This window comes from Battus philenor, unplaced genomic scaffold (genome assembly GCF_028537555.1).
Source record: "Battus philenor isolate CCGP_79_NKW_IND1 unplaced genomic scaffold, ilBatPhil1.0.hap1 SCAF_8, whole genome shotgun sequence".
NCBI lineage: Eukaryota > Metazoa > Arthropoda > Insecta > Lepidoptera > Papilionidae > Battus > Battus philenor.
This window is the reverse complement of record NW_027181748.1, coordinates 15,205,562-15,222,083: the sequence shown is the minus strand read 5'-3', so window position 1 is coordinate 15,222,083 and position 16,522 is coordinate 15,205,562. Positions and strand designations below refer to the sequence as shown.

Sequence of the window (16,522 nt, the reverse complement as noted above, 5' to 3'; positions counted from 1 at the left end):
TGTGGTATGAAAGAATAGAACGATAGATTATATGAAGGATGACAGCTGAGAGTGAAAATTGAAAAGACTGTTAAAAATTAGTAAAGATAAAAAACAACCCTGTCCCAAACGCGATAGGGGTGCAGAGGTCCCCAATAACGGAGGCCAATTAAAAAAAAAACTGCAAGTTTATCAGGGTCGAATTTCACAGTAAGAGATAGACTCTATAGTAATTTCTCGGAATATTCGTGCAGAGCAGGACACGCTGGTTTAACCAAAATTGTTAAATATATTACAAATACAACATAAAAACAGTAAAATGACATTTTTTTAAAATAAAAATTCGTATTGAAATATATAATCAGACCAAAACCATTGTTAATTTTTCTTTTATATAAAAGGTCACGAAAGTAATGTCATAACGTGAACGCGCCTTAATTTTTACAAATGACGCCAAATGTCACTGCACTTTGACATTTATGATATTGTCATATAGAGAATAAATTACCAATAAATTATAGAGTATATCTATATATGCTCCAACTTTTATAAATATATGTTTGTAATATGATATTTAAAAGTATATGCATTGTAGAAATAAGTCCCAGATTCTTGCATTTTGGTCATCAACTGACCGTAGTAAATGTTGCATGTAATGTAATTGACATTAATTTCTTATTGTTTAAATTCTCTTTGACCGGGTTACGTACACGCGTTCTAATTTATTTGGGTAATATAAAACCTTTTGATTTATTTGAAAAGAAAGAGACTTGGTCCGACGAAAAAGAGTGAATATATACCTCATTTATGAATAAAAAATTCTGTGAAGCTTTGTTGTTTGTAAAGTAGTTTTTGTAAAGCACCTATTTCTATTTGTGGAGTTTCTTCCTGTTTTTTCTCCACAACTATAACATATTGCGAAGCAAAGTAGAATCTAAAGCAAAATAGATTGAAAAAATAATAAGATAAGAGATATGATCGACAAATCAATAGGAGTTCTATTGAAAGTTCCTATTTTGAATAAAGAATTTAATATTTAATACATATGTTACAATGATTTATTTAATCTATTGGAACGCGACATTCTAACAACTTCAAGCAATAAAAAGTTTGCTCAATTATTATTTTAAGATGTAGTAATCGGAATTTAGAAGACGCTTTTTCTTACTGTATTATCGATATTTATTATTTCTGAAACCATTGACATTTATAAATAAGCTCTTATATTTATAACCAACTAACCTATATAGGGAGCATATCTTTAATCTCTCGTTATTGCAAACTAGGTATATGACCGCGAACACGCGTTAAAAAGCCATGAAACGTGAAAAGATCTATGAAATGCATTTTTTTTTGTTTTTTTCAGTGGCCTTCATAAAAAAGTCTAATATATATGTATAAAGATATATAAAGCTTTTTTTTTACGATCAAACTCTTTTGTCTGTATAAACCTTTATAATATATATTTAAAGGTTACCACAGATTATATATCAGTAGCTTGTTTCGTTTTGTTTTTACTAAGTGGGCTAATGAAGTTATTGTCTGGTACCAGGAAAGCCCACTCTACAGCCCAGCGATATTATTTCGCAACCCACTCCTCACGGCTATCTACTTTTACTAAACGCCACAGTAAGCCAAACAACATTTCTATTTATTTGTCTTTCTACATGTAACAGGATATAGAACTATTAAAATGTAAAATTTCTCAATACAAAAATATCACGAAAATTTAATGTGTGTGTCACTGTGATTCTTGCAACAAAATTACATAAATCTATCTTATTTAAACGTTTCAAATAGTTAATTAAAAATTAATTATTAAATACGATTATTTTAACCGTCTAATACAGGGGTAAGCAACCTTTATACCCAACTGTCAAATATAATTTAATAATTGTTTGGCGGCGGCACATAATGTAACACTTATTAATAATCTACAAAACTATATTTACAATAAATATATTAATAAATAAATTGAAAAGTAATGTTTTCCTATACATATTCAATATTAATTATAAAAAAACACGCAGACGGATCAACTTCATATTACACGTTTGAACAAGTCGCTGTGAGAGTTACTCGTTAAAAAATAAAATGTTTTAGTTTCATATGTATGTACCATTTTATTATAATAAATTTTATAACAATATATAGTTAGGAGAGAGTCGATAAAATAAATTCAAATTTCGCTTTACGGGCGGCATGTAAATGTTAAAAGTTTCGCAAGGGACCCTAGGGCCGCATGTTGTTTATTCTTGGTCGGTCGGAGGTGATATACGCGAGGACGTATCCTTAAGACCGAGATCACTAGTGTACAAGATTAGCAGACACAAGTGAACTACCATCCGTCCATGTGTTTGTTCGTCAAAATCAAACTAAACTCAATGACAGCTGTCACAGCACTGGCGGCGTTAATAAAATGTTGTCAAATATCTCCCTTCCGCCTTTTTGTCTTTTGAATTTCGCGGCTATGTACAAAGCGCTACAGAGCTCGTATCTGGCTATACATAATTTGAAAGGTCTTGACATAACCTACAAAACGACGCTATGCATGATTAGTTTGGATATTGCGTTCAACAGTTATAGACGTGTAAACATGGAGTTCACTAACGCCGAAATTCGCGCTATTTTAAAGTTTTCCTTCGTTAAAGCTAGAGAAACGTTCCGTGAGATTAATGGTGTTTTGGGGGATGGTACTCTATCACTTCGAACCGCGGAGGAATGGTTTCGACGATTCAGAGCCGGCGAAAACGACACCATGGATAAGCCAGCCGGCGGAAGACCTGTGACGACAAATACCGATCAAATCATGGACTACATCGAGTTAGACCGGCATGTGGCATCTCGTGACATCGCCCAGGAGATGGGAGTTAGTCACCAAACCATTTTAAACCATCTGCAGAAGGCTGGATACAAAAAAAAGCTTGATGTTTGGGTGCCGCATGATTTGACGCAAAAAAACCTTCTGGACCGAATCAACGCCTACGATATGCTGCTGAAACGGAACGAACTCGACCCATTCTTGAAGCGGATGGTGACTGGCGACGAAAAATGGATCACATACGACAATATCAAGCGAAAACAGTGGCCAAGCCGGGATTGACGGCCAAGAAGGTTTTGCTGTGTGTTTGGTGGGATTGGAAGGGAATCATCCACTATGAGCTGCTCCCATATGGCCAGACGCTTAATTCTACCATCTACTGCGAACAACTGGACCGCTAGAAGCAGGCGATCGACCAGAAGCGTCCAGAATTGGCCAACAGGAAGGGTGTAGTGTTCCACCAGGACAACGCCAGACCACACACTTCGTTGATGACTCGTCAGAAGCTACGGGAGCTCGGATGGGAGGTTTTATCACATCCACCATATAGCCCGGACATAGCGCCAAGTGATTACCGCCTGTTCCTGTCCATGGCGAACGCCCTTGGTGGTGTAAAGTTCAACTCAAAAGAGGTTTGTGAAAAGTGGCTGTCCGAGTTCTTCGCAAATAAGGAGGGGGGCTTCTACGAGGGAGGTATTATGAAGTTGCCGTCTAGATGGAAACAGATTATCGAACAAAACGGCGCATATTTGAACTAAATCCGATCACTGTAACACTTTTTATAAAGCATTGAATAAAGAGCAAAAAAGCGGAAGGGAGATATTTGACAACCTGTTATCAAATCAGCATTGTATATATAAGTATTATATATATGTATATATATATATATATATATATATATATATATATATATAAAGCAATGTATCTATCCTCTCCTTCATGTCTCTCATCTCCATCCAAAGGTTGCCTGGTAGAGATCGCCTCGAGCAATACCGACCGCCCTCTACTACCTCTATACAAATCGTTTTTTTCTCTTTTTTTTATTTATTATCTATGGTGTAAAAAAGTGTAAATGAACATAAGAGAAAGGAGTGACACAAAATTTTGTATCACAAAATCTGTTATAGACAGTTCATTTTATTTGTTAATACTACCAAGTTAGCATTAAGCAATAAACTTGAAAAGTCTGAAATCGCTTAGCATAGAACTCTTTACAGTAAGTAAACATAAGGGATACCACAGGAGCTGTGCCATGGTTCGATAGATTACTTCACCAGATTATGACATGTACAGATCATCACATCACTTTCTAATATTTTGAATATGTGCATATATGTAATATACGTTGAAGACATGAACACCACCGGTAAGATCAATGATGTGATAAATGAATAACCCACTAGGTTAACGGTTATGAACCATTATTTTAGAATTTTAAATGCGTCGTTATATTAAATTACCAATATAACGGAACTGATTGTGTATTGCATAACGAATGCTAACGACCGTTACACGGTTCGTTATTTGATTTGAACGTAGTTTTCACTCAATTAAAGCTATTGATGGTTTAGTGCAGTGATTTCCAAAGTGGTCTATATCGACCCCTAGGGGTCTGTGACAACCTGCAAGGGGTCTATGTCAGCGAAAAAAAATTTAGGGATCCATGAAATGAAAAGGGGAGTCCACGATAGATCTCAACACATACACTGATAGTACCTATTTACTTACATCATACTATCTTATAATATCAAAACATTTACATTATTTATAAAAGTACCTATGAAGTAAAAAATTATTATATATGTTTATAAAATTGTGTAAGTTGTAGGATGTTGGTATTCGCTTTGTGGTCGCAATACATTTTCATAACATAACATGTGTTTTTACTTTAAGTTTTTAACACTAAACTTCACTACAGTAATCAATATCAGGTAAGTAGAGGGTCTACCCAAGAAGGAAAAACATGGCAAGGGGTCTACGACACAAAAAAGTTTGGGGAACTCTGGTTTAGTGTTAAAAATCCGTCAATACAATATTCACTCAGAGGTAAATTTAGTATGAATAATAAGGCATAATTCAGGGAATTACACCCATGACTCATCTTTATCATCAGTTCAGCCGTAAGAATACATAGCTGGATGCCCCCCCCCCCCTTCCATAGATTTTTTTATAGGACCGGTTGGAAGTGACCTTCATCTAACCTCTTCCGATGACTTCAACAAAGTCGTGTCTCCGCCATGTGGGCGAACGCTGCAATTACCGGACTGTGTTCTCCAATCGTCTGCACTAAGCGTTTTGCTAACACTTCTATAACACTAATAGCCAAGAACAGGAACAACCAGCGTCATTGTTTCCAACCAATAACTTAGGAGGTTTCAAGACAAGAGTCAATAGGTCTCTTTAAAGCAAGCATCATCACTTAACATCAGGCGATTCAGAGGTCAAATGCTTCAGCTATAAAAGTTAAAAAAATGGACTTTCAGGCCTCAACGACTCTCTGTCCTGTTATATAGCTTGCACATTGGCACTCCAACTTGGCAATTGGCTAAGCTATGACGGTAAGTTTGTCAGTTGGCATACTCCCACCAGCTTCAGAGCGAACGATGGTTCGAAACCACGTCAATAGCATCACGAGGGTTTCAGGGGTAGCGTGAACCATACACGCAAACCCCGGTACGGGCTATCTAAAATAGCACGGCGCGAGAAAAAACCGCGTGGCGATCCCTGACCGGGAGATACCGCGGTTCCCCGTATAGCGCAGAGGACGATCACCAGGGGGGTTTTAGTGGGTAGGGATCCCACATACCCCTGTCCTCACCCCAGAGGCGGGGCATCTTGAACGTCCGGAAGATTTCCCCCCCCCCCGAAACCAAAAAAAAAATAACAGTAATAATACCAGTCGGAAAAAAACACCTTACTATAATTATTTATAAATATACCATGATATGTAGACATGTAGATATATATTTATATATAAATATCTACACATAAATACACACACATACTATTTATATAAATATAATAAATAACAAAAATCCAATTATCGTGATGATTCCGTCAGCTTGTCAACATTTAAATATATGTAATTAATTTACGTTTATACGTTTATTACGTTCTATACGTTTCCTCGTTCAATATCTGCAGTTGGGATTGAAACGTTGTCGAGTGGGTACCACGTGCCGGGAGACGAAAATTAATATAATCACTGCATAACAAAACATATTTTGTATTAAAAAATATTTATTAAAACAGTATCATAAGGAATTTGGATTTGCATCCAGAATTGAATTGGGAGGGTAATCCTCCACTTATTAGACCGATGACGTAATCAAGGCTGCGAGAAATCGCTGAATGCGTGCACTGATCAGAGGCGATATTTGGGAGAGGTATAGACATCACGAATAGACGCCCATAAACGACCACTGGAAAACATAATCCTTTCCCAAAGATTTCTATAAAGATATACGTGGTATTATGGTACGCAGAGGATGCTGCTGCCCATCCTCTGGAAACTTGTTTCTGGGCAGTGGCAATTAATGCAACAAAGTGTGAATTGTATACTATTGTATCTCAAGAATCAAACCCGCGACCTATCATTACAAGTCTCAATCCTCTACGGTTGGGCTAAAATTCACTCAAAGCTAAAGCTCACTCTCTGTTTGGCACTAATCTGTGTAACATAACTCCTGAAGATGCCCCATGGAGGGGTGAAACACGTGTTGAGTAATTTGGCGGTGGCGGTTGTTTGATTCGCATTGTTTGCCGCATACGCATTAATCAGCGGGCTGGCTGGCGGTGCACTTTATTGCACGACTACCACTGCATGTGCGGAAGTGGCTAAATGTTAGTCCTTTTCTTACTTGGGCTAAAATTGCTTGTTTTCCGGATCTTTTCGTAAACAGTAACACACAAATAAGATAGAACTATTCGCCTAAAACCTCAAGCCTAACACAGATATGAGTTATTAAATTTTCATTTATATAAATGAATAATGCGTCCGGATCCGAGAAAGCATAGCTGTGTAATCGTTAATAATTGCCGCGAGAATAGAATCGAACCGCCGACACGTGGTTAAGGAGCCGGAAACGTGAGAACTGGGCCGTACGATCGACTGCGCGTATTATGCGTAAGTTTAATCCGGGTGTCGAACTGGTTACGTCACAATTTACTAAACCGATGAATAACATAAAAACTATTTTACACCAAACCTCCTTTATATATTCTTCGTGAGAATTTTGAAAAACCCTATAACGATAGGTTTAGGAATAGAGACATACAACGTGAACACACAACCTTGAAGGTAGCCGTAAAAGTGATTGTCGCTTCCAAAATGGCGTCTCCTGTCAAAATCAAAACATTCTATTTTCGAATCGTCAATCACAACAAAATGTCGGCATTATTATCCCTACAAGCTACCAACGTTTTTAATGGCAGTTCTGCTGAAGAGCCGAAGAGAAACTTAACTGTTTTTCCTTTATAACATGTTATGTAAGTGCCCTTCATCACATCTTCCAACGAGGTCTTTGTCCAACTTTTGGACGAACGTGCTCCTACCGCTCCACGGTGTCCACTCCAATACATTAAGGTCCTAACGGCTATATACATATAACCATATGAAACCCATAAATAATAAAATAATCCCATGATTAATATTGTGATAATGTTAATAGTATGTAAAAAAAAAAAAACAAACGTAATTTTTTTTGTCAAATCTAAGAAATGAGAGAAAGGATGAGGCGATGAACGAATGGCAATCAGAATTGAAGAGAAAATTGCGATCGAATTGAACTGTGAAAGAATAGAATGATAGACTTTGTGAAGGATGATAGCTGAAAATGAAATTAAAAAAGAAAAAAATAGTAAAGACAAAAAACAACCATGTCCCAGACCAGATAGGGGTGGAAGCAGAGTTCTTTATCAAGGAGGTTATAGGTAAAAATAAATATTAGATTAAAAAAAGTCGGGTATATTAAGAAAAAATATGTAAAATTAAAAAAAATTAAAACGATTTAATAATTTGAAATCGTAAACTAAATGATATCAAATAATATGATGAAGGTTAAGAGGCTATGCGTGTAAGACAACGTGTAACAAAAGAAAATGTGATGAATGAAAGTGGATGTAGCAATAGAAATTTTGAAGGATGAGAGAAGAGAAAGGAAACATAATGCGATATAAAGTGTCTGTATCATATATGATATGTGATATGAGGGTTGCACACTGCCACTTTTATCTTGCTACTACTCTGAATTATGTTGGTAACTTTTTTCTAAAATAGCTCCTATTTTTCAGGGCATCTCATATTGTCTGCTTTATGTGGGTTGAAACGTTACAGTTTCGATTTAAAGTAATATATTTATTTCAATCTTTCACATTTCACTCTTCACAATTTCTTTTTCTGTCTCCTTGCATCCTTCACATTTCATTTCATTCATTCCTTTTTAATCTTCATTCGCAAATCACCTTTTTTCTTCATCTGTATATGTAATGTAGTCCTAGTATGTCCTAGTAATATTTGGTTTTGTTACTGCTTCTTTTATTTTGTTTTCTTTATTTTCGCTTTTTATTTATTTATTTAATTAGCAATTTTTAATTGATCATATATCTTGTAGTCGGGTTATATGTAACCGTTTATTTTTTATTCGTTATTTTTATGTTGGTTACTTAATTTCGTCTGTGGTTTTCCTCATTTTGGAATCGATATCATAGAGAAATTCCCTAGCAAAGCCCTCTCGCCTCTATAATAAAAAATAAAGAACGCCGCTACAAATTTCTAGAATATTCTTATAAAATAATAAAGAGAGTAATAGATAAATATAAAATTAAATAAACAAAAATTAATTATAAGAATAAATAAAGAATTTTAAAATAGAAAACATTAATAACAGAAACAAAGGCCAAAAAATAAAAATTGTAATACTAAATATGGCGAAGGAATAGAGGCGATGTATGTAATGATTTTGAATGAAAGAGTATACAAGAGAACGTAAAGAATGAAAGAAGATATAGTAAAAGAACTTGTGAAGACAGAAGAGAACGCTTATAAAAAATATACTTAAAATTATTAGAATCTAAACTTCCTGTCGCAGATTTAAGATAGTAGAACGAAAAAAACTAACCCTCACCATAGCTTTCAGCGAATGTGAGTTTATCTTTTCAGTATATGTGTAACATATCTATAACCTTACAAGTATTATTTTTTTATAATCATTAGGATATATTTCACAAATATGAGAATCTTCATTTGTTTTTACAATTACGTTTAATATTTCCGAAATATATATATTTTTTGCACACGTTTGTGCATGTAATGTTTAAGCGTCTTAAACTATTTACTAACTTATATCGTAAACTATTTAAAACTGAATTGAAGTAAACTAATTATTAAGATTTTTATGTTTATCTATTGATTTAAAATTAAAAAAAAAAGAAAAAAAAAACAGAAATATATATATATATATATATATATATATATATATATATATATATATACCTACATATCTAGTTGTAGCAGTTCCATACGGTACGCTTGACACAAAATAACATATTAATACATCTACGGGAATAATAATACAGTTTCAATAGTCACGCGGCGTATCGTATGGCACGCATGTTTGTGGCGGCGTTCATCGTCAAGCATAGCGCTCTCCATAGTTTTATATGGACTAAACTTGTTAATAATAAAAACAAATTTCTTTACACATTATTTATTCTTTCACTGTGTCACTTTCACATAGGTATTGGCGAGGTTTTAGTGTTGCATTGTAAATCTGAATGACCTATAAATCTAAAGCCGTTCCCTCTTCTTCTTTTCAGGCATAGGTCACCCTCAAAAATCGCCACCATGACCAGACCTGCGCTCCCCGCATCCAGCGACTTCTACCTTAACTATGTCGGTCTACCTAGTGGAAGATCTACCCTTGCCGCGTCTACCTCATGGTTGCCACTCGGGAACCTTCCGGTCTCAACGGCCAGCAGTGTGCCTCCCCCCCCCCCGGCCACTTCAGAAGAGCAATTCTTCAGAGGATATCCTCATTTCTGATTTAATGTCGTAGCAAAACTCCGAGTATAACCCTCTCCATTGCTCACTGACTCTCTGGACTTTGAGCCTTCTTAAGAGACCCGTCATAAGACCACGTCTAGACTTTAAAAGCCTTAAAAGTTTTCACCCTAATCACTCTGTATATTCGCATGAAAAAGTTAACTACAGATAATACACAATTTATCTTTAAATTCCTAATAACAAGGTAAGAACGTAGATAAAATATTAGTCTACGCCTGTTGTTTGCACGGTACGGACGTGCTCACTTATTCTTATTTTGATATTTACTAAGTAACTTTAGCGTCATAATTTTTAATGAGTGCAGTGTAAGTAAATTAGCGTGATAAATTATTATATGAAACTCAGGAATAGACATTGACACTGAGATTATGACGTCTTTGGTGAATTAAATATAGTAAAACATCTATTAAATTTCGAATTACCTTCGAATTCGATTGTGAAATCTTTAAATATCATCCGTCTCTTTCACTTACAAAAATAAAATTGAAAGAACACTATTAAGTCGTGTCACTGGAATATAATTAACGCATTTAAACCCTAAAAGCTATATCGCCTTTTAAGATTAACCTAGATCGTATTTAGACACTTTAGTGTTTACCTAAACTATAATAAAGTTAAATATATTTTAAAAAATAACCAAAAAAAATTATCTCATAATTTATAAATAAATAAATTAACAATTGCCTTCTCTAATAGACTTATATTCCAGTATTGAGGTATTTATCTTTAAAAATAAAAAGTTTTTATATTTAATTATAATAAAATTATTATAATTATGATTGGATACGTAAAAGAAATTAAAATAGCTATTCTTTATTGTATTACATTTCGATTTTGATTTTAAGCATAATTTTATTTTTAATTACATTTTAATTTTGACTGCAGATGAAATTGTAATCGTATTTATAATTTATGCAACTGTTTAATTATAACACACGTCTTTTATAAATTTATATGTTAATTAACAAAGATTTATGATTTAAATTTATTAAAATAATCGGTGTGGTTATGAAAATTCAAGAAACTAAATTTTGTAATAACCTAACGTTTATGTCAGAGTTTTAGTCTTTGATACATGAGGTTTTAATGTTTTGAAGATAATAATGTTTAACATATATATACTTACCACATCTGCGAAAGACGGTAGAGTGGCGTTAAAAGCTAACGCATCCGTCAAAAGCAACACTAAACCGAGAGCCACCCACATCTTGCCCACATCACATACCACAACTGCACTGCATCGATTTGCTCACCAACCAATTACTATTTGTTACTTTATATTTTACTTCATTTTATTATTTTAATATTAAATTAATAAAATTATTTAGAAAAAAAAATATCAATCACACTATAATTTTTAAGATATAACTTATAAATATTGTAATTGATTTAATAATGTAAATAAATTATGAGAATTATTAAAGCAAAAAATATATTAAGTACGATTTTTTTTTTAAAATTGACGAGGATATGTTGTTTTTGAACGAAACAGCGGGGGCGGCGTTTGGCGGCAAAATGTCCGTCCGCGCATGCGCGCCAGTGCGCCTCGCGAGCGTCATTGCCCAACTTACGATATCAAAGCGCGACCTCTGTGGCTTATCCCCGCGGACCAGTGCAGAATAATTAAACTATTAACAAACTTTCAATTCACAACGACTTGCACATCTAATGGCTGCGATAATAAAATTTATTATAAACGTAAGTAAAAATATCCTTACATAACATAACGCGTACACGAAACGAAAATGGGGAATCATGTACAAAATTATAATTAGAAAGTTTAACGCAATATTATAGTTATCGTATTGTGACGAAATGATGGCGTGTAATAGCCTGTTGCGTTAATAGCGGTAATCAATTATAAAAAAAGACGATAAAATTATAATATCCTGTAATGTTATAAATGGATTGTTAGAGATTTACGTCAGAATTATAAATTAAAGATTAATTTATTTCAAAATTATTTTCTGAACGGTTTACGGATGATGAAATTAGATTAGTCTGTGAACAAAAATATCTTAAAACTAGTTTCTTTTAAAACATAACCTATGTTTCTCTCTAATAAAAATTGCTAAATTAATATTTAATAATAGCATAAATGTCGAAAAGGCCTCATGTAGTTTATTAAGTTCATTTACTTATTTATGTAGGTCAACCATACATTTTTATAATTAAATACTAAATATGAATAGTAAAAAAGTAAAATATTAAAGACGATGGAATTAATAATAATTTCATATTAAAATGTACAATTCTAATGGAATTTATTGTCATTTATTTTTGTTTTTTTATTGTTTTAAATTAATAAATTATACGGTCATTTAAATGGACAACTAATTAAAAGCTTTTAAATTCAAATATTACGAAATCGATAAATGATTTCAACTTTAAAATATTTATATAATTTCTTAAAGTCTATATATCTCTACAGAAAAATTTTGAAATTTATATTTTGAAGCATGAGTTTGATTCATATTTTTCATTTGAATTATGTACAAAGATCGAACAATCATATGTACACCTTAAATCTTTGTTACTTAACATGGAAAATGCTTTTATCTCATAAAAAACACCTAACGAAAATTTGCGTAAAAATTGATATAACTGTAAAATTTTTATTAAACTTGTAAAATTAAAGTTATGCATATAAAATGGAATTTTGCATATTAACATATAGTTTAAGAAGCATGCTATTGAAAGCTAGCCTATACCGAAATCATATGTAACTAAAAATTGCACTATTCATAGATTATATATCAATTAATACCAATTAATGTTTGAATAACATAATTAAAAAGAGCAACTTCGAAATTCGGCATACTAAATAATAAAATTCAGGCAGCCTCCACACAGCTCCGTTCTTTATGACGAGATGTGGAAGGTCGCCAAAGACATCTCGCGTCTGCTCCAAGTTTTCATTAACAACTGTCTTCGACATATTCTCGGTATATACTGGCCTGAGAAAGTCTCCAACGTAGATCTCTGGAAACGCTGCGGTGAGATGCCGATCGACAGCAGATCAGACGCCGCAAATCGAACTGGATAGGCCACACGCTCCGAAGGGTCCCTGATCACATACCGAGGCAAGTCCTAGAATGGAATTTCAAGGCAAGCGAAGACGTGGCCGCCCAAAGCAAACCTGGCGGCGGACGATCACTGCAGAAGTGAAGGCAATTGGAATGACGTGGAGTGAAGTAAAGCGCGTGACTCAAGACCGCTCGGGATGGCGTCGTACTATGGACGCCCTCTGCCCTATCTTGGAGATATAAGAATAAATGATGAAATAATAAAATTATTATTATTTAATCTAACCCCAGAGACTCAGAAGTTATTTTCTTGTCACATTTCAATGGAAATCCATGTAACATCTATGTATGTATATCATGTATTTTGTACAGGATGATTGGTAATAGGTGGAAAAGGTTATAAAAGCGATTGTTAGGCTTGTGTAAAAAAATTAAAGATGCGAGTGAGACAGCAAACTACAACTGTTTGTAACCAGCTACTTTGCAACTATCTACTAGTACCTTTATCTGTTAGAGCCCAATTGCTGACCGGCGAGTCCTGACCTAAAAGAAGCACTTCGAGTAACGCCTACTGTACAAGATAACACAGGTAGACAAACACCTTCGTGATTTTATTCCCGTAAATATATAAATAGCTATAATAATAATAACATGTAGCTTTGTCGATACAAGTATTTTGTAATGACGTGCTGTATGGAACAGTCATGCAGTTCACTTTACATAATCGTTTTTATTTTTATTTTAAACAAGATAGCGAATCTCTCCAAGCCTAATGTTCTCTACTTCTAACGCTCCATTTAAAATTTAAGATATCTTGGTAATGCAGAAAGTTGTAAGAGAAAGTCTGAACGAAATACAAAGTTTGTAAAGAGTGATAGATATTGTGAAAAATGAAAAATGACGAACAAAAGAAAATATGAAGCACAAAAGAAGAAAATAAAATAATAATCATAACTGAAAAAATAATTTACCCTTGTGAACAAAGTCCCTATCTCACAAGTAGAGGTAAACGAGAGGTCATCAAAAATATGAGAAAAAAGGACCACTGGCTTAATTTAAAGTCGCCTCCATAATTTTTGAGACAAAAAATAATTGTGTAAAAATGTCATAATATGATACAAGCTTCATAAATTAACAAACGACTTAAAAAAAACTTTTGGTAAGTAAACGAATATTCTTCTTTTTTTCAGCCGATGGACGCCCATTGCAAGACATAGGCCTCCATTCAATGATCACCACGATCACTGGTCCTGCGCTGCCCGTATCCAGCGACTTCCCGCTACCTTGACTACACATGTCATCTTTCCTCCTAATGGAGAGCCTCCACACTGCGTCTACCAGCTCGTGGTCCCCACTCTAGAACATTTCGGACCCAACCGCCATCTGTTGCACGAGCGATGTGGGGACTACTTCAGACGAGCAATTGAACGAGAAACGAATATTATTTATTTAATACTCATTTTAATTCAACTATGTAGAATAATTGTGCTTAAAACCTTTTAACGGCGTAAAATCAGCGGGCAAGCAGATATTTTCAGTTTCAAAATAAGCTATTTAATGTTAAATGTATAATATGACTATTGCAATGGAGTAAAGATATTCATACTATATATTACGTAATAATTTGTGACTAGGTGACGTCATAAATGCGCATTGAAGACTGGACTTTTACCTCGAAGAAATAATAAAATAATCGACGTCGTCGTTTCAGCCCATAGATGCCCACTGCCTCCCCTAAAGATATCTATGGGGTGATATACCATAATCGCCACGCTTGGCGATTGCAGTGCGGTATTATGGTACGCAGAGAACCCTACTGCCCATCCTCTGGAAACGTTTTGTAAGCAGTAGCAGTTCTTAATAAATAATGCTCAAAGTGTGAGTTCAGAAGTTTTCTATCACCGGGCTTCCACTATTAACATATATTACAATTTAATAAATATTCGCATATGTTTTAAAGTGTACTATTGAATTTTATGATTACCTAAATTTTGAATGAACCTAACCTAACCTGAACCTAAATTTGAATAGTCACTCTGTGTTTGGCACTAATCGGTGTAACATAACTCCTGAAGATGTCCCGTGGAGGGGTGAAACACGTGTTGAGTAATTTAACGGTGGTAGTTGTGTAATTCGCATTGTTTGCCGCATGCGCATTTATCAGCGGGCTGGCGGGCGGTGCACTTTGTTGCACGACTACCACTGGATGTGCGGAAGTGGCTAAATATTGGTCCTTTTCTTACTTATGATGGACTTCCGCAAAATAACGCCTTATTCCATTAAATAAATTTTGAACTTCCGGTCATCGTCATTTCCGGTAGTTTTGATATATAACTTTTTTTATTAAAAAAACATCTATCGGAGCCGTTAATTGAATATTCATTCAAGGGAATCGACGTCCAAACAAACCGGTTTCGCGCCGAAAACAAACTCGATTAAAGCTTAGGGATGCCATTAGTTTTATCTCGTTATAGTGTTGCCCCATGTGAAAACGGACTGTAAATACATTTACGTTTTATCGTAACCGGTTTATTGAAAAAAATTATATAAATCGATTATTATCAATACCTTTCACCGATGCGAAGTGTGTCACAGATGTAAAAATGTATTTTGTGTTAATTTTAACCGTTGAATGAGAAGGCGGTGTGTGGATCGATTTGTCTTCATACAAGTTGATTCATCAAATTAAAAGTGTCGAAATTTTCACCGCGGTGTCAAACCAGTATAGATAAAATCATGTAGCGAACAATACTATCACATGTACACCTTATATTGAAGGAATGTAAAGTTCCCCAATGTCGTCTATGATGTGTGGACCTTCCCTTTCCTGATCTACCCACTTCCAGTCGCTCTTTTAAAAAAAAACCATACTATCTGGGAGGAAGCCTTGTACATTTACCCAAAATGCGATGCAAGTATTATTCTGAATAAGTAGGGAACTTCCACAGGCCCATAAAAATTTCAGTGATTTTTTTTACATAACATAAAGCTTCTTACTGGTACCCGAATTGCTAATTGAAATAAATATGTTCCAATAGAAATACCAAAGAATTCTGAAAGAATCCTCTTTTCAGCATAAATACCAAACCTAGCCTAACCTAACCTAGTTATTACATCCTATTAATTTTTAAAAAGCCGTAAAATAGAAATATTTTAATATTCCAATGCATTGTTCTAGAATTATGTTAATTGTAGTTTCTTAACAAATTTATAATAATTAATCAATATTTGATAATTCCTATCTTATTGAATATTCACAATCCTTTTACTATTTCTTGTGTTTATAAATCACACGGTTTTACTAATTGTGAAAGTTGTGAGTAAATTTTACAAATTCGTTGGGTATTCGCTTGTTTTCTTTTATTACGATGTAATAAAATATTTTCGAATATTTCTTTATGGTAATTCGAATGGATAAATATATATTTACATTACATACATGCAATATTAAAATCAAGCTTTGTATTATGAAGCCTACATTTAACGTCTAATAGGATCTAACTTATCTAATCTCTTTAAACAATTAAATTGGAAGTGTAACATCTCAGCATTCCGTGAAGTCATCTCGTGGATACCCAATTCATCGCGGTATAAGAAGAGGAGCTAGCTACGGTACTCGGGGCTGACGATGTG

General features: G+C 34.2%; 1 protein-coding gene across 1 annotated transcript in view; it reads right to left on the bottom strand.

The window, feature by feature from the left end:
- LOC137931858 (phospholipase B1, membrane-associated-like) overlaps window positions 1–11,070 on the bottom strand; it is a 39,833-nt gene extending 28,763 nt beyond the window's left edge. The window contains exon 1 of the mRNA XM_068775369.1: window positions 10,990–11,070. Coding sequence (XP_068631470.1) covers window positions 10,990–11,070 — 81 coding nt within the window. The remainder of the gene's footprint in view (window positions 1–10,989) is intronic.
- Between the last annotated feature and the right edge of the window lie 5,452 nt (window positions 11,071–16,522).